Source organism: Pelobates fuscus, chromosome 5 (assembly GCF_036172605.1).
Source record: "Pelobates fuscus isolate aPelFus1 chromosome 5, aPelFus1.pri, whole genome shotgun sequence".
Taxonomy (NCBI): domain Eukaryota; kingdom Metazoa; phylum Chordata; class Amphibia; order Anura; family Pelobatidae; genus Pelobates; species Pelobates fuscus.
Window position 1 is genome coordinate 315,351,262 of NC_086321.1, and position 26,509 is coordinate 315,377,770.

The window sequence follows — 26,509 nt, forward strand, 5'->3', positions numbered from 1 at the left end:
AAGCATTGAAATTGGATTGGAAACAGTTTAATGTACTATAAGCCACCAATAAAAATAAGGTTGTCCTAAGCCAGGGGTCTACAAACTCTGGCCTCAGATGTTGCTGAACTACAACTCCCATGATTCTTTGAATTGTATGGATAGCCAGATAATCATGGGAGTTGTAGTTCAGCAACATCTGGGGGCCCGGAGTTTGAGGACCCCTGTCCTAAACCTTTAACAAATTTCACTCTAAGCCACCTGTGCACATGAAGTCACCTTTTTCATTACCAGGTGTGTCCAAGACATGCCAAATGTTAAGCATACAGAATACTTATTGCCTAAGGGAGAAAGGCCATAGAAACATTTATATGTATAAAAAGCCACAAACCTGATCACTGAATGGCACACCAGCAATTGTTCTCACTATGCGCATACATTTCAGCAGGTATGTAGATCACATTGTACTGCTACATAGTATCAACCTGTAAATAAATGAAAATATCAATGTAATTTGTGTACAGACTACCATAGGACACTGAGCTAAAAAACAAATGGCTCTATATTTGAAAGTTTTAGTATTGGGGAGGTTTGTCAGATACAGAAATTGCACTAGACGGCAAGAGGCATCATCAATTCAGTGGATGTTTCCAAATGCACGGGGAAGAGCTAAAAGTCTGATCTAAGATGGTATTTCAATAGAACTCTAAGCAAGAGACCTGTATGTGACAAGCATATCATCTGGCAAAGAGTTCTTTTGTTAGGCATAAGTGAACAAGTCTTTCACAAGCACAGAATGAGCTCAAGGAGGGAGGATGTGGACATGAGCAAAAGAGTTACCTCAAAATACCGGACTAATTCCACAAATGAATTAGCAAAGAGCAGGTTGCGATTCAGGCTCCACAGGAGGAACAACACTTCACTTCTCCAAGAAGACTGCAGCTTCTGTACTCTAGCAGAGGATTCTCAGAAGGTAACAATGTTGTACTGTCTAATATTGTGTGCGTTAACCCCATTATAAAATCTGTACTATTACAAAAAAGTTAAAGATTCAATCTGTTTTACCAAACTCTGCTCCTGCTGCATTTATTGCCAAGACAGACATCACTACAAAACTGAAATTTCAGAACATTAGTTAAAATGCAGAGCTGGCTTATGATGTGCAGCTAGTACAATGTTTGACTCAGTCCTACAACTATGTTTATGCATACAAAAGAGTCAAAATGCAAATGAACCCTCTAGCTATTAACTAAGTCTGTACCAATATTTACCAGCTTAGTACTGTCCAGTTAACATTTATCAAATTAAACTTTATTGGACTCAACTTCTTGAATGGCAAAAACCCAATGAATAACCCTCAAACCTGCAACTTCTAATCATTTTTGTTCAGGCAAGTCCCCTATTCATGATCTGTCAAACGCAGAACAATTTACATACAATTAACCCTAACTTTACTATGCAACTCCACCCTCTTTTAACCCATCTGGTTACTAGTGTGTGGTGCCTCATTGTATCAGTTCTACAATGTTGTGCAGAAGGCAAATGTCAGGAGCGCAGTTCTTTTCAGATGGTCTTTTAATAGGCTTCGTGAAGCCAAATGAAATATCGAGTACAAGAGTTCTGTAACCATTTTAATACAATATTCACATTTCTTCCAGTAAAAAATAAAAAAAGACAATATAAACAAACATTTTTTGAGAACTTCTTTTGACAATGTTACTGGAGAGATTGGATAGGAGGCTTGCTTTAGTTATATCAAGGAGGTTCAGCCACTATTTACATCGCACCCAGGCTCTGTCCTGCCTTGTTACACTAAAGGAATGTAAAAAAAAAAATCTCAAGAAAATAGGGGCACTCTTGACCCCTGTACTATACAGCAGCAAGTAGTCAAAATAAGAAAAGGGAAAAAACTGCAGTTTCCATATCCAGCAGACATGACTTGCTCATATGAAGGCTTTGTTACACCTCAATGAGCATGACTCTGCAAACAGAACCCCACCTCCCCCTCCATTGCACTCCACATAATAGGAGAGCTCAAAGCCCGATCAGCTCCAGTGGAACAGAAGGCTAAAAATATCCCATTCATATGAAAATCAACTTTGTTTAAAAAATAAAGTAAAGCAACAAAATTAATAAGTGTCCATTGAACAGTTTTGGACACAGCTGTTCCACATTTAACACAAGCTGTCAGGTTAACCAAAATGAACGGTTAATAAAAGTGAACACAAGTAGATGCAACTACATATTAACGATTCTGCGAAGCTCCAAAAATCTTTATAAATACAGCCATTGGAAGGACGATCTTGAGTCAGGAAGGAATTTTTACTCGTTGTGTGTAGCTGAGGACAAGAAGCAGGCACAGTTGTAAAGGCACTTGAAGTATGGACAGGCCCCAGCATCATCTTCACCAATACATTTAATAGCCCATTCCCAGACAGACTACATTTAATTGTTTTGGATTAGGTCTGATATTAGGATAGAGCCTCCACATGCATTACAGGATTGTAGAAAGTGCAGATACTATAGAATGGCTGAAACAAGAAAACACAGCTAACACATACCCCCAATGGCTTGTAAACTTACCATAACTGTCATAGCTGTCCCTGTAAGAGCCTCCTGAGCGATCACCATAGCTACCTTGACTCCTGCCACTAGAAAGGTTACACACCATTAGCAGACAATTCGAAATCAGCTACGACGAGTACACATTTTCACACAGGAGACCATTCTTACCTGCCATAGTAATCCCTGGATCCACCACTACCACCATATCCTCCACCACTTCTGTTGTCAAAGCGGCTACTGCCACCATATCCCCTGTCTCCACCACCTGTAATATAAAGTTAATCAATAATACAATAAAACCTTTTGAAATGGCTTTTATTTAAACATTGCAGCCTGTGATGCTGGTTATGGTGTCAGGGGTGCCCTACTTCTGCAGACAAATACAGGACTTCAGTCACTGGCCAAGTGTTTTCAGCCAAGCATAGCTGTGGATCAATGGTGCTTTATTCTATAGACTCCAAGCTTTTGCTGCGGGACACCAGATTGTCACCCAGGTAAGTTGTGTTCGTGTACAAACACTAGTGGGATTGAGCAAGGACAATAGTGGATTGGAGTATTTCTTTAAAGGACCACTATAGGCACCTAGACCACTGCAGCTCAATGAAGTTGTCTGGGTGCCAGGCCCCTCTAGTTTTAACCCTGCAGCTGAAAACATGGCAGTTTCAGAGACACTGCTGTTTCACTAAGGGTTAATCCAGCCTCTAGTGGCTGTCTCACTGACGAAAATCACAGCAAGAAGATGCAGGACATCCATATAAAGCATTAAATAATGCTTTCATATAGGCTGTTTGAATAAGTGCTTTAACCCCCTTCAGCCCAGCTAGAGTGGGGACTATAGTACACCTTTAAGCAAGACGTTCCACATTAGTGTTAATATTGAATATAATGGTCCATCGAAACCCTGTTTAATCTAATCTTATTTAGAATTGGCTGCATAAAATCTACTGTTGGCAACGTCATTTTAAACTAGTTAAAATTCAGTCATTACTTCTTAAAGGTGAACCACTTTCCTTGAAAGTTAGAGGAGTAAAACCATTGAAAGTCTGCTGTAGACAACCATTTACATGGGATCCAATTTAGTCCTGGCACACAAGGAATATAGGAAGTTTCAGGTCTTCTGACTGCCACATGCAAAGGACAGTATACAGTGACTAGAAATACAGATATTAAACCTGCAAATGGGTGCCATCATTTTGGTCCCGTGTTTAATTGCTCATAACTCCGCTTAACAGCTTAAGTGAGAAACTTCAACTAATGTAAACTACATAAAAGTGCATTATCAATTACATACCACGTCCTCTTCCACCACGGAAAAATCCTCTGCCACCAGATGATCCACCTCTGTAGCCTCCTCTTCGGTCTCCTGAGGATTTACCTGCCTGGTCAACACGAATCTGACGTCCATCAACAGACTGAGGGCAGATCATGAAGAAGCATTAACACATGTATGCAAGTATATCAGCATCTTAGTGTGTATTTTAGTCATTTTACACAAAAGGTGTGTAGTTTGAACTAACCTTTCCATTCATTGCCATCATTGCATCCTTTGCATCATCAGGATTCTCATAGGTGACAAAGCCAAAGCCCCTGGACCTCTTTGTTTCACGATCTTTCACCACAACCACTGATGGGGAAAAAACAAAAACAAAATACTAAATATACGTTTTTAATGAAGATACTCATTAAAGAAACAAATATCAAGGACCACTCTGGTTTAAGTAGCAAAAAAAAAAAAAAAAAAAAAAAAAAGAATAGCAAATGCGAGACTCACCTTCTGAAACCTGGCCATATTTGCTAAAGACTTGCTCTAAGTTCTGTTCATCGGTCTCGAAGCTCAGACCACCAACAAAGAGTTTTCCATCATCACTAGACATATTGATATCTAAAACAAAAGAACAGGTCTAAGTAAGCATTATAAAAACCCCACAATCACGATGACCACAAGATGGCGCCCAACACGTGTGGAGGGGGAGGTGCGGTGACCGAATGACGACAGAATGCACCACTATTCGTTCCAGTTGGGGCTGACAATACCATTCATTAACACGAGCCTCCACCCATTGATCACCGCATTAATAACCCCACCCTGCGCGTTCACATCCGTTATATTCCAGCGTGCAGGGAATCCGTTATATTCAGCGTTCTAAACACCCAATAAATCGAACGCGAGCGAACACACCCACGTTCGGCGATCTAATCTCTATAGTTCGTCATTGATCGAAACATGAACAACGTGCAATTTTAAACCATAAATGTGACGCTCACAGCCAACAGCATGACTAAATTCACGCTATATACAAAATACTCATGACGCAAATATTATATTGTAAGGTTCTTAAAGATACATTTTACAAAAATAGCACTATCAATAAAAATTCATAAGAAATGTTTCAGTTTCACATCTACGACCTTACTGCTCCCCCCAATCTATTCCGTTTTTTTTTTTTATCCACAGCACCAACATATAACGAAATTTGTTTAGCAATGAGAAAAATAAAAAATACACGCAAACAACGTGTTACCTTTTAGTACGAAGAAAATATAACGAAAAATAAAAGACCACGCTTACCTTTTTTTTTTATAGATTTTAGCAATCTGCAAACGTAAGCTCCACAATACAGCAAGAAACCTGACGCAAAGACTGCGCGGCAAGCGATCGGGTAGCTCTTTATATAATTCCGTGTCCCCGCCCACCTCATTAATAATTCATGACACAGGGAGCCGTACCATTCCCTTCGACTTCGTTATTTTATTTCGGCGATTAGAAAAAATTGGTTGTTGGTCGCAGAAAACTGCGTAATAGGACTAAATCACGCAGCGCCGTGGCCAAAGCAAAAAAAAAAAAGAAAGAACTAGTGTAAATTTTTTTTTTCTATCAAACACCCCTCCTTTCGCAAATGGATCATATCGAGTCGGTTTGTCAGTAGACGGCTAAGTGTCCGCGTGCGGCCATTCTCATTGGCCGGTCAGTGTCGCTAGGCGGGCCTAGAGGCAGCACGCGCTCTGCGGATCTTACACAAAGGAAGGGTTGGGGGCTCGGGCGCCATTTTAGAGTAAGGGTATTTCACGCAGTGATTTTTGATGTACTGAAGTCCAACAAAATGGCCGTTTGTCTTCTAACGTATGTGTGTGACGTGATCGGAGTTATTTACCATTCTACATAGCTGGGCATTGCTGCCTTCACACATTTTTTTCCCGTTATTTATGTAATTTAGGAAACAACCCCTTAATAACTCCCGTGTGTGTGTTCTCATTATATTCTGGTTATGGCGTTAACGGTTATCTCTTAACGCTTTCAGCAAGGACTTAGAGTGAGTGTTTTTAACCACTTAACCAGGAATTTCAAAAAGAACAAAACAAGTTTGCAAATTAAAAAATAACTTCGTTTGGCCTAACATATTGAAGAAAATCTAATTCACTTGTTGAGGTTTTCTAAATAAACTTTCAACGATACGAGTATGACCCAGGAGTTGTGAAGATCAAAGTTCTCCACATTATAGAATTATGCATGCTATGAAAATCAGTGACATAATTGCTACTATTTATTACTGGCCCTAAAGCTCTTTCTTTTCTTAGTGGCTGATGAGTTATTAACATCTAAAAAAAAATCCAACTGGCCTCAAATGTCATCCTACCAAACTCAGTATTTTAAATGGCTACCTAAAGCTGTTGGTTCAACCCATGACATAGATTTGCATGTTAAAGGGACAATAGTGGCTCCCATTAAACAAGCTGTTTTACCCCTTCATAAAGGCTCATGTTTGGGGGATTGGAGAACTACACTCTGGGGATTGCTATATCACAATACTCCCCTGAGTATAATCACTAGCTCTTCTAAGAGCTGTTCCTTCTACGCTTTCTGGACTAGGAGAGGTCTACCTACTGTAAGCTGGATCCTGGTCTTGGGTCCAGGGTGGGTGGAGGACGGCGAGACCCCAACCAAGCTGCGGCGGTTTGTGGGGTTTACGGTGGTTATGGTGTTCCAGTGCAGTGCTTATGGTACTTGCAAGTACTAGGAAGCAGCGATTGACAGAGGTACCCAGTCGGGGTGCAGGCGGTCCGTCACACCAGGAAACTCCAGTGGACAGGGAGGAACACATGGAGATCGGATTCATCCGCACCCGATTGCCTCCTGAGGAAAGAAACCTTAGGAGAGTCCATGGCCTGTGTTTTTATTTTGGAGAAAGAGGGCACATCATCTCTCTCTGCCCAACTCGTCCACCTAGGCCTAAAACTCTTCTATTGGGTACCTTATGGACCCGTCCTGTCATCCCGGCAACACAGTCTGGAAACTGTCAAGGTTGCTGCCAGCCCTGTCCACATTCAGAACAATAGTACTTTTCCTCAGCTATACTAAATTGTTGTAAGCCTTTGTTCTCCCTCCCTATTATATATAAACTTACCCCAGAACTATGAGAGAAACATTGTACTCATTAAACATCCCTGAACAAACCAACAGGCAATTGACACCATCAAATGTTAATCCCCGAATAAAGCTGCAAAGCTTATTTGAAGGGTTAGAAACATAGAATGTGACGGCAAATAAGAACCATTCGGCCCATCTAGTCTGCACAATTTTCCAAATACTTTCATTAGTTCCTGGCCTTATCTTATAGTTAGGATAGCCTTATGCATATCCCACGCATGCTTAAACTCCTTTACTGTGTTAACCTCTACCACTACAGCTGAAAGGCTATTCCATGCATCCACTACCCTCTCAGTAAAGTAATACTTCTGGATATTATTTTTAAACCTTTGCCCTTCTAATTTAAGACTATGTCCTCTTGTTGTGGTAGTTTTTCTTCTTTTAAATATGGTCTCCTCCTTTACTGTGGTCTCCTCCTTTACTGTGTTACAACTGTGTACAATTGTGTTGATTCCTTTATGTATTTAAATGTTTCTATCATATCCCCCCCCTCCCCACCGTCTCGTCTTTCCTCCAAGCTATACATGTTAAGTTCCTTTAACCTTTCCTTGTAAGTTTTATCCTGGTTATTTTACATTAAGATATACCCCATTAATGGACTACCTTGGAAATATATTGCACAAATTGTAAGCAAAGGTTCCCCTATTAAGCACTCAATTGGACACCTTAATACGCACCCTCACTAAACTGTGAGCTGGAAATTTGGTTTGCTGGATCTATACACCTTGATACCTCTGTATACAGGTTGTTTTTCAGTTGGTTCCTTTTGTTTTTTTTTTGGTTTTTGCACCTTTCTCCCTCTCTCACATCATGGCTACTAAAAGCCACCGCTCTAAAAGGGATAAAAAGGAAAATAAAACGGATAAAAGCATGATTGTTTTTTCTTCTCACCTAATGCTCCTAAGGAACTTCTTCTCCCTCCGTGTTCTCCTCTTCTTCCCCCCTCCCTGTTTTCTCCACTTCTTCCCCCCTCCCTGTGTTCTCCTCTTCTTCTCCCCCCTCCCTGTAATCTTCTCTTCTTCTCCCCCCTCCCTCCCTGTAATCTTCTCTTCTTCTCCCCCTCCCTGTAATCTTCTCCCCTCCCCCCCTGTAATCTTCTCTTCTTCTCCCCCCTTCCCTCCCTGTGATCTCTTCCTCCCCCCCGTAATCTTCTCTTCTCCCCCCCTGTAATCTTCTCTTCTTCCCCTCGTAATCTTTTCCACTCCCCCCTCCCTCCCTGTAATCTTCTCCACTCCCCCTCCCTCCCTGTAATCTTCTCCACTCCCCCTCCCTCCCTGTAATCTTCTCCACTCCCCCCTCCCTCCCTGTAATCTTCTCCACTTCCCCCTCCCTCCCTCCCTGTAATCTTCTCCACTCCCCCCTCCCTCCCTGTAATCTTCTCCACTTCCCCCTCCCTCCCTCCCTGTAATCTTCTCTTCTTCTCCCCCCTCCCTACAATCTTCTTCACTCCCCCTCCCTCCCTGTAATCTTCTCCACTCCCCCCTACAATCTTCTCCACTCCCCCCCGTAATCTTCTCCCCCTCCCTCCCTTTAATCTTCTCCACTCCTCCCCGTAATCTTCTCCACTCCCCCCTGTAATCTTCTTCACTCCCCCCTCCCTCCCTGTAATCTTTTCCACTCCCCCTCCCTCCCTGTATTCTCCACTCCCCCTCCCTGTAATCTTCTCCACTCCCTCCCTGTAATCTTCTCCACTCCCTGCACTCCCTCCCTGTAATCTTCTCCACTCCCCCACTCCCTCCCTGTATTCTTCTCCACTACCCCCTCGCTGTAATCTTCTCCACTCCCCCCTGTATTCTTCTCCACTCCCCCCTCCCTCCCTCTAATCGTCTCCACTCCCCCCTGTAATCTTCTCCACTCCCCCTCCCTCCCTGTAATCTTCTCCACCCCCCTCCCTCCCTGTAATCTTCTCTTCTTCTCCCCCTCCATTCTTCTCCACTCCCCCTTCCCTCCCTGTAATCTTCTCCACTCCCCCCTCCCTGTAATCTTCTCCAGTCCCCCCCTGTAATCTTCTCTTCTTCTCCCTCCCTCCCTCCAATCTTCTCCACTCCCCCTCCAATCTTCTCCACTCCCCCCCCCCCTGTAATCTTCTCCACTCTCCCCTCCCTCCCTGTAATCTTCTCTACTCCCCCTTCCCTCCCTTTAATCTTCTCCACTGCCCCCCCCTCCTTTCCTGTATTATTCTCCACTCCCTCCCTGTGATCTTCTCTTCCTCTCCTCACCTCCCCTTTCCTGTAGCGTGGCTGAGCTCCTCTCCGGACACCTTAATACCTACCCTCACTAAACTGTGAGCTGGAAATTTGGTTTGCTGGATCTATACACCTTGATACCTCTGTATACAGGTTGTTTTTCAGTTGGTTCCTTTTGGGTTTTTTTTGGTTTGGGTTTTTTGCACCTTTCTCCCTCTCTCACATCATGGCTACTAAAAGCCACAGCTCTAAAAGGGATAAAAAGGAAAATAAAACGGATAAAAGCATGATTGTTTTTTCTTCTCACCTAATGCTCCTAAGGAACTTCTTCTCCCTCCGTGTTCTCCTCTTCTTCCCCCCTCCCTGTTTTCTCCACTTCTTCCCCCCTCCCTGTGTTCTCCTCTTCTTCTCCCCCCTCCCTGTAATCTTCTCTTCTTCTCCCCCCCTCCCTCCCTGTAATCTTCTCTTCTTCTCCCCCTCCCTGTAATCTTCTCCCCTCCCCCCCTGTAATCTTCTCTTCTTCTCCCCCCTTCCCTCCCTGTGATCTCTTCCTCCCCCCCGTAATCTTCTCTTCTCCCCCCCTGTAATCTTCTCTTCTTCCCCTCGTAATCTTTTCCACTCCCCCCTCCCTCCCTGTAATCTTCTCCACTCCCCCTCCCTCACTGTAATCTTCTCCACTCCCCCTCCCTCCCTGTAATCTTCTCCACTTCCCCCTCCCTCCCTCCCTGTAATCTTCTCCACTCCCCCCTCCCTCCCTGTAATCTTCTCCACTCCCCCCTCCCTCCCTGTAATCTTCTCCACTTCCCCCTCCCTCCCTCCCTGTAATCTTCTCTTCTTCTCCCCCCTCCCTACAATCTTCTTCACTCCCCCTCCCTCCCTGTAATCTTCTCCACTCCCCCCTACAATCTTCTCCACTCCCCCCGTAATCTTCTCCCCCCTCCCTCCCTTTAATCTTCTCCACTCCCCCCCTGTAATCTTCTCCACTCCCCCCTGTAATCTTCTCCACTCCCTCCCTGTAATCTTTTCCACTCCCCCTCCCTCCCTGTATTCTCCACTCCCCCTCCCTGTAATCTTCTCCACTCCCTCCCTGTAATCTTCTCCACTCCCCCACTCCCTCCCTGTAATCTTCTCCACTACCCCCTCGCTGTAATCTTCTCCACTCCCCCCTGTATTCTTCTCCACTCCCCCCTCCCTCCCTCTAATCGTCTCCACTCCCCCATGTAATCTTCTCCACTCCCCCCTCCCTCCCTGTAATCTTCTCCACCCCCCTCCCTCCCTGTAATCTTCTCTTCTTCTCCCCCTCCATTCTTCTCCACTCCCCCTTCCCTCCCTGTAATCTTCTCCACTCCCCCTCCCTGTAATCTTCTCCAGTCCCCCCTGTAATCTTCTCTTCTTCTCCCTCCCTCCCTCCAATCTTCTCCACTCCCCCCTCCAATCTTCTCCACTCCCCCCCCTGTAATCTTCTCCACTCCCCCCCCTTTAATCTTCTCCACTCTCCCCTCCCTCCCTGTAATATTCTCTACTCCCCCCTTCCCTCCCTGTAATCTTCTCCACTGCCCCCCTCCTTTCCTGTATTATTCTCCACTCCCTCCCTGTGATCTTCTCTTCTTCTCCTCACCTCCCCTTTCCTGTAGCGTGGCTGAGCTCCTCTCCGGTCCGCGGTACAGGAGTTTCTGTTTCCTGTATCCGGCTGGACTGACAGGAAGTGCACACTGAGTGTGCACTTCCTGTCAGTCCGGCCGGGTCGCGGACCGGAGAGGAGCTCGGCCACGCTACAGGGAAGGTGAGGTGAGGAGAGAGACAGTGCTGCAGCCGCCTGAGCGCTCTCTATAGAGCGCTCAGGCGGCTGCAGCATTTAAAGGGCCGGCGACCTTATAGGAAGCGCCGGCCCTGGCCGCACATGTGCATTAGGTCTTCCCCTGCCAGCTGACGTCGGCGGGGGAGGAGCATGGGTGGAGCCTGATCCAGCACCAACGGACATCGGCGCTGGATTCAGGTAAGTGACTGAAGGGGTCTTAACCCCTTCAGCAACATGGGGTGGGAGGGGGCACTGCAGTGTCTTGCAGTGCCAGGAAATTGATTTGTTATTCTCCATATTTAAAAATAGTTATTCGATACTAGACTCTGTGAACTCTTCCTGCCATTCTCTTTCACTACTGTCTTATTTGATATTTGGCATAATGCACACTATATTGAAGAATTAACATTTCTTATTTTTCTTTTTTTTCTTTATATAAACTGAAGAAAAGGTGCATTATATGTTGATGTCTGGTCTTTTTAATACTTGTTGTTATCTCTTTGTGTAATCAAAAAAAGAAAAGAAAAACTAAATAAAGAATATATTTACCAAAAAAAAAGGAGGACTTAACCCTGCAAGGTAATTATTGCAGTTTATAAAAACTGCAATAATTACACTTGCAGGATTAAGGGTGATGGGAGTTGGCACCCAGAACACTTCTGCCCATTAGAGTGGTCTGGGTGCCAACTCCCATCACCCTTAATCCTGCAAGTGTAATTATTGCAGTTTTAATCATTCTTGATCTCCCCCAATCCAATCCCGTAGGAAAGCATTGGGAGGCAATTGAGCATGCATGCTGTGCCAATCAGCATCTCCTCATAGAGATGCATTGAATAAGGGCATCTCTATGGAGAATGTTCATCGTCTCCATACAGATCGTAGAGACGCTGAATGTCTCTGAGTGACTGCCACTAGAGGTGTTCCTAGGCAGAAATGTAAACATTGCTGTAACGGACACCTTCCGTGAATAGACGCTTCCTAGCTTGCGCCGAGGACCACAAGCACCGAACTGGACACCACAACCACCGCAGACTCCACAACCGCCGTAGCTTAGCTGGAGCCTTGCCGTCTTCCGTCCACCCTGAATCAGCTTCTGTCCTCCAGGACCGTGTGAGAAAGACCTCTTCCTTCCACCCTGTATGAACCTCCAGCATCCAGGACTGTGTGGGGAAGACCTCTCCTCCAAGGAGAGGGTAACAGGAACAGCTCTTAAAAGAGCTAAGTGATTAAGTCTCCAGGGAGTATGCAGAGCATAGCAATCCCCAGTGTGAATATAGCTGTCCCCTCCAATCACGAGACAAGACTACGTGTTGAGGGCCAAGAAGAACTGATGTTTAATGGCAGGTATTCTGCTTTTATGCAGTCCTCTCCTGCAAGGGAGACGCCCACAGGCAATTAGGCATTAACCAATCAGACAACGGTTACATCCCACAGATTCCCTCACCTCTGCTTGGGAGATAATTGAGTTTCTTACTGTATCTACTCAATTATCTCCCAGCTAAAACTTATACTTTTTTATGCATTTTTATAACTTTATTTTTCATCACACAGGAATAAAACTTATATTTTTATGCACAACACAACTTGGGGACAAACATATTAAAAATTCGTACATATCGGTTCAGTGGTTCCAGAGATATGGAAAAATGTCACTTTGGACCGACCGCACGCCTGTTTGCATGCCCAAAACAGTTCCACAGATTCAGGCTGTGCGGTCGGTCTATTTCTGCCTTGAAAAATACCAAAGTCCCATCCGAAGGCGGCGTTCGAATAGTCGAACGCCTTCGACTTCTGTCGAAGTGTCAAAGCAAAACGAGGTTAAACCTCCGCGGTGGTCGTTAGTCGAGTGGCAGTCTATTTCACATGAATAACATGACAAAGTCCCATTTGAACGTGTGTTTGAATCTTCGAATGGGACTTAGTCTCCAGCCGCAGTGTCGAAGGGTAGGGAAAGGTACAGGTCAGCGGTGTTCGTTCAAATGTGTGGCTGATTTCCGTTCCAGGGATTTGACGGCACACACCGCTGACCGCGTTCGACTGCATTAAGATGGCCGCCGCCACGTGTGCGACTGTCTAATGGCGGCCACTTCGACTACTTCAGCACTTCGGCTGTATCCGAAGTGCCATATCAAACGCACCCATTCTCTGTACAACACAGCCAAAGGGCCAGAAACAGCATAATATAAGTCCATAAGCCCCAACTCAGTTCCTTAAAGGGCAATCCATCCCAGGGCCATAGTCGCAGGGCAGGAAGCTAGCAATCAGTCCTCTCCAATGCCCAGTGGCAAATGGTAGTTTGTCACAATTGCCTTTTCTCTGAAAAGGCAGTGCTTTCTCTAAAAAGCCTGCAGGCTTTTTAGAGAAAGCACTGCCTTTTCAGAGAAAAGGCAATTGTGACAAACTACCATTTGACAGGCTATAGAAACCAGAACTATTACATTAAGTACCTTTAAATTGGCTTCAAGTATAATTCAGGATCCAATTCAAAGTGCTATCATTTATCTACAAAGTCCCCAATAATAATCTTCATTGTATTTCCTCCTTACTCAACAAATACACCCGTTCTCATTCCCTTTGATCTGCGAGCAACCTTTTGACATATGCTCATTTGCCCACTGCAAACTCCCATCTGCAGGATTTATCAAGGGCTTCCCTACCCTGTGCCATCAGAATCTCCCCTAATCTCCAGTTCTTTAAGAATCCACTGAAAACATACCTCTTTATGTTAACCTACCATTTACCTGGGTGACGCTGTCCTCTTATTACAATTGCCTTCCTCATTTCCATTGCCAGGTCCAGGTCACTCTCCTTCTTCCAACGTTCAATTATTACACACATCACTCCAGCTACCGTATTTCAACACAAGCATCTTATCCAACAGTCCATCCTCCCCTCTTACATGCGGTTATTCATCTTATATGTCTATATGGCTTTTTCAAAGATTGTAAGCTTATTTGAACAGGTCCTTCCTTAACCTATTCTCTCTGTTAATATTTTACTACTGTTATTTATTTAACTACTTATTGTTCATTATCCCTATTATATGATTGTAAAGCACTGCAGCATTTGTTGGAGTTATATAAATAATAATAAGAAGAATTTGTAAAAATGTTATTTAATGCATCATTTTATGGAAATTATTGCTTTAAAGCTATCTTCCTTTTCATTTTATTAGGGCTTTAGCTAACTATGTTCTGTTCAGGGGTGTAATTTTCTGATAATTATCAGAGAAGTGGTTGACAAAGGGCCATATCTTGTATAGTCTGTCATAGAATTGGTCTTTTATAGGGGACACTGGACATTATAACTGAAATGGAGGAATTATTTGCTAGTACTTCTACCATATGCTGAGGTTTTAGCTTGTTATAATTGTTTTTTCTTCTGTGGTATAAATCAGGGTATGCAGATAGATATTGGCTGGTATACAGATTGGTTAGCATAGCCATATGCTCAAAGTATTTGTCTGCCGTTAAACGTTTTAAAATAATTTATCAGCTCATCTTCGCTGATGATATCATCCTGACATTGAGTGACCCAGAACACTCCCTACAAGCCCTACTAGCACTGCTCACATGTTATGGCCAGGTTTCATTCTACAAACTAAATCAGGACAAAACACAAATGCTACCCGTAGACCTTTCCAAGCAAATGGTACAGAAGCTGGCTATGAGCTACTGATTTGATTGGAGAACCACGTGCCTAACATACCTAGGCATAAACCTTACCAAATCTACTCAATTAGTCCATAGGCGTGCGCAGCCTATTGCATTAGGGTGTGCACCCTAAAGCACAAGCACACGCGGCGTATATATATATGTATGTATGTATATATGTATATATATATATATATACACATATATACACACACACAAAGCTGTGTGTGTGCTGTGTGAGGGTGCTGTTACTGTGATGTGTGTGTGAGGGTGCTGGTAGTGTACTATGTGGGTGAGGGTGTTTGTGTGTGCGTGCTTGTGAGGGTGCTGTGAATGTACTGTGTGTCAGGGTGCTGTTTGTGTGTGAGGGTACTGGTAGTGTGCTGTGTGTGTGTTTGTTAGGGTCCTGTTTGTGTTTGTGAGGGTACTGTTAGTGTGCTGTGTGAGTGTGAGGGTGCTGTTTGTGTAATGTGTGTGAGGGTGCTGTGTGTTTGTGAGGGTGCTGTATGTGTGTGTGGGTGCTGTATGTGTGTTGGTGCTGTGTATGTGTGTTGGTGCTGTGTATGTGTGTGGGTGATGTGTATGTGTGTGGGTGCTGTGTATGTCTGTGGGTGCTGTATGTGTGTATGTCTGTGGGTGCTGTATGTGTGTGTGTGCTGTATGTGTGTGGGTGCTGTATGTGTGTGGGTGCTGTATGTGTGTAGGTGCTGTGTATGTCTGTGGGTGCTGTATGTGTGTAGGTGCTGTGTATGTCTGTGGGTGCTGAATGTGTGTTGGTGCTGTGTATGTGTGTGGGTGCTGTGTATGTGTGTGGGTGCTGTATGTGTGTAGGTGCTGTATGTGTGTATGTGCTGTGTATGTGTGTGGGTGCTGTGTATGTGCTGTGTGTGTGTAGGTGCTGTGTATGTGTGTTGGTGCTGTGTATGTCTGTGGGTGCTGTGTATGTGTGTGTGTGCTGTGTATGTGTGTGGGTGCTGTGTATGTGTGTGGGTGATGTGTATGTGTGTGTGTGCTGTGTATGTGTGTAGGTGCTGTGTATGTGTGTGGGTGCTGTGTATGTCTGTGGGTGCTGTGTATGTCTGTGGGTGCTGTGTATGTGTGTAGGTGCTGTGTATGTGTGTGGGTGCTGTGTATGTCTGTGGGTGCTGTGTATGTCTGTGGGTGCTGTGTATGTGTGTGGGTGCTGTGTATGTGTGTAGGTGCTGTGTATGTGTGTGGGTGCTGTGTATGTCTGGGGGTGCTGTGTATGTCTGTGGGTGCTGTGTATGTCTGTGTGTGCTGTGTATGTGTGTGTGTGCTGTGTATGTGTGTGGGTGCTGTGTATGTGTGTGTGTGCTGTGTATGTGTGTGTGTGCTGTGTATGTGTGTGTGCTGTGTATGTGTGTGGGTGCTGTGTATGTCTGTGGGTGCTGTGTATGTGTGTGTGTGCTGTGTATGTGTGTGTGTGCTGTGTATGTGTGTGTGTGCTGTGTATGTGTGTGGGTGATTGTGGGGGGGTGGAGGTGGGGGTACATTACTTAATATCCCCCCTCCCTTCTTACTTTATGTAGGGAGGGGGGATCTTTCCTTGCTGCCTTCCCTGGTGGTCCAGTGGAGGTGGGGGCAGATCAGTTATCCCCCCTCCCTTCTTACCTTATGCCTGGGAGGGGGGATCCTGCTGCTGCCATCCATCCCTGGTGGTCCAGTGGGGTGTGAACTCTAGCCCCGCAGGGCTAGAGTTCACTCACGCGAGATCTGAGCGTTGCCACGGCAACGCGAGAGGAACCCGGCGGAGCTGCTGGCAATAGCTCCCCGGGTCCTCTCCTGCCTCCCTCCATGCCTGTGAGCCGGTGAGGGGAGGCTGAGAGCTGTGTATGTGTGTGGGTGCTGTGTATGTCTGTGGGTGCTGTGTATGTCTGTGGGTGCTGTGTATGTGTGTGTGTGCTGTGTATGTGTGTGGGTGATTGTGGGGGGGTGGAGGTGGGGGTACATTACTTAATATCCCCCCTCCCTTCTTACTTTATGTAGGGAGGGGGGATCTTTCCTTGCTGCCTTCCCTGGTGGTCCAGTGGAGGTGGGGGCAGATTAGTTATCCCCCCTCCCTTCTTACCTTATGCCTGGGAGGGGGGATCCTGCTGCTGCCATCCATCCCTGGTGGTCCAGTGGGGTGTGAACTCTAGCCCCGCAGGGCTAGAGTTCACTCACGCGAGATCTGAGCGATGCCACGGCAACGCGAGAGGAACCCGGCGGAGCTGCTGGCAATAGCTCCCCGGGTCCTCTCCTGCCTCCCTCCATGCCTGTGAGCCGGTGAGGGGAGGCTGAGAGCAGAGCCGGCGCTCGGATAGCGCCGGCTCTGCATGAGCCGGCAGGGGAGATCCTGAGATCTCCCCTGCCGGTCTCAATACATAGGCGTGCCACGGGGATTAGGGTGTGCCCAGGCACACCCTGCACACCCCGTGCGCACGCCTATGAATTAGTCTTTCTTTGATATGTTAATGATCATTAGCCTTGTGTTCAAGTATCATATCCTAAAGAAACATTAATATGTACCCACAAAATAATAATTAAGCCTCATTTTGATTATATTTAGAATGGGACAAGCACCACCCTCTAACCAAGCCCAAACATGATTGGCATAACTTATATTGGAAGGGATTGGGATGTCCACTATATTGGGTCACAAGTAAGAAGTTTGACATATCTATAGATTGGAAAAATGGTAACAAATTCATAGATGCAATTATTATTTCTGTGTCAAGTACATAAGAAGAGATAGAATCAAATGTTTCCATTTGGATTGATGTTAGTCTGGAACACACGGGGGTGGTCACTTAAAGTTACTATAGGTACGCCTTATCTCCACCTCAGGGCGAGGTTTGGTAATCCACAGGGCATATATCCAATGATACTGAGATGTGTATTTGGACTTGCTTGGGGGCCAGAATCTAATTCTAAGTGAGTCACCACCTTTCTTACCAGAATCCCCCTGGGGCAGAGGTTTTACTTTGAAAACATGAGTAAGTTATTAGGACTTCTGTTATTTTATCCCTTTTGTTTTTTATCTGTTGTTGGTGTAACTAATTTGATTGTCATCTATATTTTTGTATGCACAGTGAATATTTTCTGCTCATAATAAATATTCCTTTATTAAGTTCTGTCTTTGTCTGGAAAATAATCACATTACTTGAAAAGACTAATTAATGAGTGTTTTGCAATTGCATTGGTATTGTGTTAAGTTGTATTTGGTGGGTTTTTATTATTAAGTTTACCTGGGGGAACAGGGCATCCCATTTATGAATTGTCTTGGTGGTGGTAGCGTTAAAATAGTAATATTTATATTATTATGCTTAAGTGTGGGTGATGTAAAGGTGGATTTTATCATTAGTTCCGGTCTAGTGCAGACAAATAGTGAACTTTAACCCTTTCACCACCACAACTAGGTCACGCACACTCTTGAAGTAGGGTGCATTTGTGACAAATTGGTTTGTGTCAAAAATCCAATTAGTCTACAAACACAACCACAAACATAGAGTGTGGGTCTGCAAAACAGAACTTGAAAGCTGGAAACCTCTCTTCCTGTCATGGGTAGGAAGGATTAACACCATAAAAATGATGGTGCTCCCTAAAATATTGAACTTGTTCTAGTTATTGCCGATCAAAGTACCCCTAGCAAGACAATCCATGGATTGTTCTCCAGATTTATATGGGAAGGCAAGAGAGCCAGACTACCACTTCACTCCTCCAATGCTCAGCAGACAGAGCAGGTATGAGCCTCCCAGATATCATAACATATTACAGGGAAGCCATGCTACAAGCAATTATAGCTCTACACGCTCCCAGAGTTACCATGCAGTGGATGGATATGGAGTTGTCTCAAATAGACCCACCCACAATTTTAGGTACAATATGGACACCAAAACACTTTAGACGAAAGCTGACGTGGTACTATACTACAACAGCGTTGGCAGTTGAGGAGTGGGACAGATACTTAGCCTTCAAACAGCTCAATAGGAAGTTTCTACCTTCTACACCTTTGTCGGCAATGTCGACTTTAGCCTCGTAGTTAGCTTTGGAGATATGGTGCAAGGCAGGTGTGGATCGTATAGATACTCTTCTATCTCAAGGGTTAGTTACACCGTTTCCAGAACTTCCGGAAAACTATTCACTCAGGCTGTGTTACGGTAACCCAGGGATAAAAGGGGTTAAAGCCGTATAATATGCTCCTTTCCCGAATACGAAGGCAACTACCGATCACTCCAATTAGCCGAACAGGAACCATACGAATCAGTGGCGTACACCGGGTGCCATCAGGCAGGGGGGTGCCACCAGGGCTGGCCAGGCTGTGAGCTGTGTGGGTGCACCGGGTGCCATAGCAGCAGGGGCACCGGGCAGCCGACACAGCTCACCTCACACGCAGGGGCTGGGAGCAGGTGCAGGAAACCTGGCTCAGCTGGCTGCACGGAGAGTTGGGCCGTGGGGGCGGAGCCAAGCTGGATGTGGGGGCGGAGCTAAATGCAGCCTCTCTCTGATCACACAGAGGGGAAGCAGGAAGGAGTGTATGGTGCATGTATTTGGAGCTTGCTTGTGGGATTGCGTGTTTGTAGAGTGTGGTGTGGTATTGTGTACAGGTCAATTTTATTTGTGTTTGTGGTGTAATATGTGTGGCTAGGGGCTGTAGAGAGTGTGTGTATAGGGGCATAGTGTTATAGGGGATGTAGCGAGTGTGTGCATACGGGCTGTAGTGTGTGTGTATAGGTGATGTAGTGTGTGTAGGGGTTGTAGAGAGGGTGTGTTTAGAGAATGTTGTATGTGTTTGCTTACAAGGAATGTAGTGTGTGTGTAGGTGTTGCATTGTGTGTGTAGGAGATCTAGTGTGTAAAGGACCCAGAGTGTGTATAGAAGATTGCATGTGTGTGTGTGTGTGTGTGTAGAGGATTAAGAGTGCATATAGGGTAAGGGATCTAGCGTGTATCTGGAGCGTAATGTGTGTAGTGGTGCAGTGTGAGGGGTGCTGTAGTGTATGTATATATATATATATATATGTGTGTGTGGGTGTGTGCTGTGTGAGCGAGGGTGCTGTCTGTCTGAGGGAGCTGTGTCTGTCTGAGGGAGCTGTGTGCGTCTGAGGGAGCTGTGTGTGTCTGAGGGTGCTGTGTGCGTCTGGGGGTGCTGTGTGCATCTGGGGGTGCTGTGTGCGTCTGGAGGTGCTGTGTGTGTTTGGGTGCTGTGTGTGTCTGGGGGTGCTGTGTGCATCTGAGGGTGCTGTGTGCGTCTGTGGGTGCTGTGTGTGTCTGTGGGTGCTGTGTGCGTCTGAGGGTGCTGTGTGCGTCTGAGGGTGCTGTGTGCATCTGGGGGTGCTGTGTGTGTTTGGGTGCTGTGTGTGTCTGTGGGTGCTGTGTGTGTCTGGGGGAGCTGTGTGCGTCTGGGGGTGCTGTGTGTGTCTGGGGGTGCTGTGTGTGTTTGGGTGCTGTGTGCATCTGAGGGTGCTGTGTGCATCTGGGGGTGCTGTGTGTGTTTGGGTGCTGTGTGTGTCTGGGGGTGCTGTGTGTGTCTGGGGGTGCTGTGTGTTTCTGGGTGCTGTGTGTGTCTCGGGGTGCTGTGTGTGTGAGGGGGAATTTATTTTTTATCTAAATGTATATTTTTTTTATTATTAATAATAATAATATTTTTAAAAAAAGGTTATATCCCCCTCTCCTCCCTTCTTACCTTTAGCCTGGGAGGGGGTGGGAAGACGGGTCTCCATGGGGGTGCCGTGGTGCCATGGAGGGTGCTGCTACCATCCCTGGTGGTCCAGTGGTGAGAGTGAACTCTAACCTGCAGGCTAGAGTTCACTCTCGCGAGATCTGAGCGGTAACCGCGGCAACGCTCAGAATCCTGCGAGAGGACCCGGCGGAGCTGCTGGCTAGAGCTCCGCCGGTCCTCTCTCCTGCCTCCCTCCCTCACACCCCAGCTGGCGGCCACTTCAAATTGCCTCTGGGTCGGTGAGGGAGATCTTTGATCTTCCCACCGGTCCATGGAGGCACTATGCAGGGCTGGCGCTCGGATAGCGCTGACCCTGCAGGGGCTGGCAGGTAGGTCCTGTGATCTCCCCTGCCAGCCTCGGCCCCATGGCCATCGCGGCCCACCGGGCATTTGCCCGGTATGCCCGATGGCCAGTCTGGGCCTGGCGCTAAATACTAATAAGGGGGTGGGGTGGGGGCCCTAAATACTAATGGAGGGGACCTAATGTCCTCCCTCCTGGCCCCCATCCCTGAGCGGTGGGTGGGGGCCCTACAGTAAAATAAGAGGGGGGGACCTAATGTCCTCCCCCCTGACCCCCACCCCTGAGCGGTGGGTGGGGGCCCTAAATACTAAAAAGGGGGGGGAAACCTAAGGTCCTCCCCCCTGACCCCCACCCCTGAGAGGTGGGTGGGGGCCCTAAATACTAATAAGGGGGGGTAACTAATGTCCTCCCCCCTGAGTGGTGGGTGGGGGCCCTAAATACTAATAATGTCCTTCCCCCTGGCCCCCACCCCTGAGCGGCGGGTGGGGGCCCTAAATACCAATGGGGGACCTATTGTCCTCCCCCCCCGGCCCCCACCCCTGAGTGGCGGATGGGGGCCCTAAAATAAAATGTCCCGTCCCCCTCCCAGGTGACTAGGGGTCCCCAAACCCCTAGTCACCCCCTCCCCGCCCCCCAAAAAATGATCCCCCTACCTACCCCACTCACCCTAAAATGAATGAGGGACCTTTAACTAAGAACCTGTAAAAAAAAAAAAAAAACCTTACCATTTGATGTTTTCTTTCTTCTAAAATCTGCTTTTTTCAGCCCCAAAAAAGGCCAAATAAAAAACCATAATAACCGACTCAATTAAAAAAAAAAAAAAAAATCCATCTTCACCCATGGAGGGCTCCACGCAGACTGAGCTCTGCAGGGCGGGGGAAGGCTTATAAAGCTTTGCCCCGCCCTGCAATTAGGCTCAGAGCACTCTGATTGGTGGGTTTAAGCCATCCAATCAGAGTGCTCTGACAGGTAAATGAAGAGACTGACAGGTAAGTCTCTACATTTACCTGTCACAGCACTCTGATTGGTTGGTTTGAAATCCACCAATCAGAGTGCTCTGTGTCATTTTACACAGCGTGGGAAAGTTCTTTGGAATTTTCCCACGCTGTGTAATTTGACTCATAACTCTCTGATTGGTTACTTAATCTTCCATATTAAGCCCCACCCCCACTGCCAGTTTGGCTCCGCTCCAGCTGCCGGTTTGGCTCCACCTCCTATTTTTTATTAGCTCCGCCCCCAATTTACCTCTGTGCGGGTAGTTCAGCAGCTCTTTGCTTGTGTGAGCTGTTCTGGTCGCACGGCACCCTAACTACCATGGGACACTGTGCGGCCACAGCTCATACAGCCCCCTCCAGCTCCCAGACCAGGGTCATGGCACCCCCACCCTGGTGGCACCCAGGGCGGACCGCCCCCTCCGCCCCCCCCCCTTAGTATGCCACTGATAGCCACAGACACAATTACAGACCTACACACCCAATCACATAAATAAACACACATAATCACAACACACACTTAACCACAGAGATACAAATAATCACAGATATACACAAACACAATCACAGACCCACACACATACAATCACAAACATTACAAACATTACATACATGCACACATTTCAAAGTTAAGAGGTCCACCCAGCCTCCCTACCTTGCTCTAGAAGGGCTGGAGCAAATCCTCAGTCCCTGGTGCTCAGTGGTTGCTGCTGGGATCTCTGTGCTCTTCCTGCACAGGTTCCTTGCACGCCCTGTAATGATTACATCATATCCCAGCTGCGGGCTCACTGCAGGGCGAAGACCGTCAGAAACAGTCAGATGCACACAGTCTCACACACATAGCCACTCACACAGTCACACCGTTACAGGCAGACAGTCACACACGCAGTCACAGGTAGACAGTCACACATACACAAACACAGTCACACATACACACACAATCATAGGCAGTCACACACACAGACAGTCACACATACACACACACACACACAGTCAAAGACAGTCACAATCAGAGTTACACACAGCACACACTCTCTCTCACTTACAGTCAGCTTGGGCTGGAGGAGTGGGTTCAGTCCCTTGGAGTTGGGGAAGCAGGGACTCCTTCCTGCTTCCCCTCTGTGTGCAGCAGTAAGAGGCTGCCTTTAGCCCCACCCCCACATCCATCTTGGCTCAGCCCCCACGGCCGATCTGGCTCCACCACCGTGCAGGTCTCCTGCTCCTGCTCCCAGCCCCTGAGTGTGTGAGCTGGGTCATGTTGGAGATGTGGCAACTCGGAGGGCACAATGCTACACATATGATGGGCTTACCCCAATACATGGTTGCTATGGAAAGAAGCAGAAGCCATGTGCAGGCAGTTGGGAACAGACGCCATACCCTTCAATCCAACCCATTACCTCTTACTTATGTTACCGGAGTCACACATAAAATAGAAAAAACATTAGTATATCACATCATTCTAGCGGATAGACAATTTATCGCCCTTCAGTAGAAACAGCCAGAGCACCCAACTAAATTGGCTTAAAATCAATAAAATAAATCTCAACCTACAATATGAACGATTGAGCCTAGACTATACATGAAAGAAGTAGAATCAAAGAATTTGTGGAAAATGGTCAAACTCGCAACACTTACATTGGGCCACAAAAGGAGGGGAGAGAGTAACTATAGAAGTCTTGTTGAGAAAACACACTAGGGCATATCGGGTACAGGCAGACTGCTGCCTAAATACACAAACAATACAATACATAAATGTAGAGTTTAGTGCATTTGTTTATTTAGGTTTTTATAATTTTATGTTTGTGGTGACTACACCAGAGTTATACAATATACTCCTCTAATGAATGTCGCAGCTACCATATGTAGTTACACATCCTTCTAAATGGCTTTGTTATTGCTATGATTTTCCATTTTCTTTATTTCTCATTATGTATGTAATAAAATCTCAACAAACGACAAATGAAAATAAATAAATAATTTATTGGCTCACAAACTTCAGTGCTGATTGTGTTGAGTAGATACCAGAAATAAAGGTTTATTAGACAATGTGGGGCATTTTTAGAGCCTCGTTAAAGATGGTGGTACGCTGGGAGCAACATCTCTAGAAGCTTCACTCAGAGGCTCTATTTCAGTGGTTGTAACAGTGTCATTATCAGAGATCTCAAATGTGTCACTCTCTGATTCATGCACTGGAATGATGTAAGGCCCTATTGCAGAATAGTAACGTACCATGGTGCAAAATCTTTTCTTACTGTCTGCTTAAAGGACCACTCTAGGCACCCAGACCACTTCAGCTTAATGAAGTGGTCTGGGTGCCAGGTCCAGCTAGCTTTTACCCTTTTTTTTATAAACATAGCAGTTTCAGAGAAACTGCTATGTTTATACTGAGGGTTAAGCCAGCCTCCAGAGCCTCTAGTGGCTGTCTCATTGACAGCCGCTAGAGGCGCTTGCGTGCTTCTCACTGTGTAAATCACAGTGAGAGCACGCAAGCGTCCAAGGGAAAGCATTATGAATGCTTTCCTATGCGACCGGCTGAATGCGAGCGCGGCTCCTGCCGCGCATGCGCATTCAGCCGATGACGTCGCGAGGAAGAAGAGGAGGAGGAGGAAAGCTCCCCGCCCGGCGCTGGAGAAAGAGGTAAGTTTAACCCCTTCCTCCCCCCAGAGCCCGGCGGGAGTGGATCCCTGAGGGTGGGGGCACCCTCAGGGCACTCTAGTGCCAGGAAAACGAGTATGTTTTCCTGGCACTAGAGTGGTCCTTTAACAGCAACTCCCTCAACCCACTCTCCGATTCCCACCCTCCGATTTACTTACCTGCACCTCGTAGAACGCTTACCTGGTCCCTGCAGTCCCTGGTCTTCCATCTCGCGGCCTCCTGACTTCTGAATGCTGACAGGAAAACCATACCACGGCAGTGGCTTCTAGAGGCTGTGTCCGGTAAAAGAGTAAGTCGTGCCGCCCCTCGCGCTTTGGTCACGGGCACTTACATCATTCTGGGTAGGGTCTGACTCAGGCAGGCATCCCTGTTCATTTCTGTTCGCGGCCATACAAACGCTTTCGTTCACGTGGTTGTTTCCCAGCTATTTCTAGCCAGTCAGGCGTTCGGGAGCAGACGCACGAACAATGTACCGTACAGTTTAATAATCTTCATTACAATGGATCAGCAGTAGGGAGCGTTTCAGTTATATACGAAACCTAGCCACTGCATGGCCTTTCATATAGTTTTAACCGAACGCCCTATGTTTACATAGACTTTAGCAGGCTTAGGGGATTTTCTATGTGTTACATGGCGGCCTCCGGTGGTCATTTTGGTTATGACAAGTAGTTATGTAAATATTGTCTGCTAATAGGTTGTTTCAGTACATTAACAATATTAAGTATTAGGTATGTCGCTTATTAGGTAATCTTGCATTTACGTTTCATAGTTTCATAGACCCCGTTAATTAAGTGATTATCTGGTCTCAGTGTCTTATGTATTCAGTGCCAATTTCAAAATGGTGTATTGTCATTAGGTTCATAAGTCTGATTATAGACATCTTATGTTTTAATTCAACAGCATTCAACAATTGAGCCTCAGCTCTCCTACCATTTGCTTTTCAACGTGTATACAGGTTAGTGAATACGGCTATTATGTCCACTTCTGGTCTCATAGGGCCTGGCCTTATGTGTAATTTTTCTACATTACTAGGTACTAGGCCAAGCTAGCCGCATTTTCAAGTCTTTTAGTGCCAGTCCCTTTCTTCAAGTAGAATACCGGTAGGCATCTTTTTAGTAGAGGTTGTTAAGGGTACATCATGATGTGGTTCCTTTTCAGTAAACTCAGCAGGTATGTCTTTCCCCTTTCTCGGCATCCCTCCCCCACCCCATTGGGGCTCTTAGAATAGGTGCATACTGGCTTATAAGGATAGGAAGCCTCTAAGAATGATATTTCCAGGCATTAACTAATCAGCCAGTATTAAAAGAATGCCCTGTATAACCTTCCATTCTCATTTGTAGCATGTCACAACTACCTGAAGGCGGGGAGGAACTATCCATCCCTAGTACACCAGCCAGATCCTGGACCATTCCAAGGATCACGTCTGAATTGCGCAAGAGAATCATCCCCTACCCGGCTACAGCCAGGAAAGACAAATTATATAGGCTACTTAATACGCAGACTGATAATACTGGGGCTAGAGAAGGGTCTAGTAGTGATCAGGCTTCTGATCTTCAAGCTGTATTCATGGACGTCCGCAGGAATTTTTCCGGAGTGGGGGGGAAGGAGGGGGGCATAATTGTAATGACATCCATGCTTGGTCCCTTTTTGACAGTGTCATTAAAGGGAGGGGCATAGTCATTATCACATAAAGCCAGGGTGAATAGCGTTTTCACAACTATGGTGTCAGGAATACATGTTTGTATTCCTGACACTATAGTGTTCCTTTAAGCAAATTAAAGGAACATTCTGGTCACCATAACAACTTCATCTAAATGAAAATGCTATAATGCCAGGAAGCCCCTGGGTGCTCTCTTTCCTTTAAGCGGTTAAACCGCTCTCAAATGGTTTAACCCCAAAGGCTTCCGACAGCTCCAGATCTCCAGGTCGCTCAGTGGTATTCGGCTTCTGAAACTGAGTGTCAGGAAGTGCAGATTGACGTCAGGAATGGGTTCCGCTGATTGGCTAGAGTGGTCAGTTGACGGTCTAGAGTGGTCAGTTGACGGTCTAGAGTGGTCAGTTAAAATGTTTTACTTTTTTATGAATGGGGAGCTACTGATTGGCTTAGAGTGCCAGCTGACCGCTCTAGCCAAACACCCCTACCCAGTGGCACTCTGTGCTTAACACTGATATTTTTTTTACCTGGGGAGATGAGAAGGTCCAAAGTTTCCCTGCAAGGCCCAGGTACCAAAGC

At 46.2% G+C, this 26,509-nt stretch overlaps 1 protein-coding gene across 2 annotated transcripts; it reads right to left on the bottom strand.

The window, feature by feature from the left end:
- Positions 1–372: 372 nt before the first annotated feature.
- LOC134611558 (cold-inducible RNA-binding protein B) lies at positions 373–4,426 on the bottom strand. 2 transcript variants are annotated; one of them, XM_063455543.1, is made up of 6 exons: positions 4,316–4,426; positions 4,062–4,168; positions 3,836–3,956; positions 2,713–2,809; positions 2,563–2,630; positions 373–464 (listed from the first exon to the last, which is right to left on the bottom strand). In XM_063455543.1, exons 1-6 carry the CDS (start codon positions 4,416–4,418, stop codon positions 460–462), a joined length of 501 nt encoding a protein of 166 aa, XP_063311613.1. In that variant the 5' UTR covers positions 4,419–4,426; the 3' UTR covers positions 373–459. The 2 variants fall into 2 exon arrangements, with proteins under 2 accessions (XP_063311613.1, XP_063311612.1); XM_063455542.1 differs by lacking the exon at positions 373–464 and adding an exon at positions 2,075–2,318.
- Positions 4,427–26,509: the final 22,083 nt, after the last annotated feature.

Excerpts from the sequence above, each read along its gene's own strand:
- LOC134611558 (XM_063455542.1), bottom strand. The coding sequence starts at position 4,418 with ATGTCTAGTGATGATGGAAAACTCTTTGTTGGTGGTCTGAGCTTCGAG. Across the intron at positions 2,810-3,835 it reads CCGTGGTGGAAGAGGACGTG|GTGGTGGAGACAGGGGATAT; the intron begins GTATGTAATTGA and ends TTTATATTACAG. Across the intron at positions 2,631-2,712 it reads TCCAGGGATTACTATGGCAG|TGGCAGGAGTCAAGGTAGCT; the intron begins GTAAGAATGGTC and ends TAACCTTTCTAG.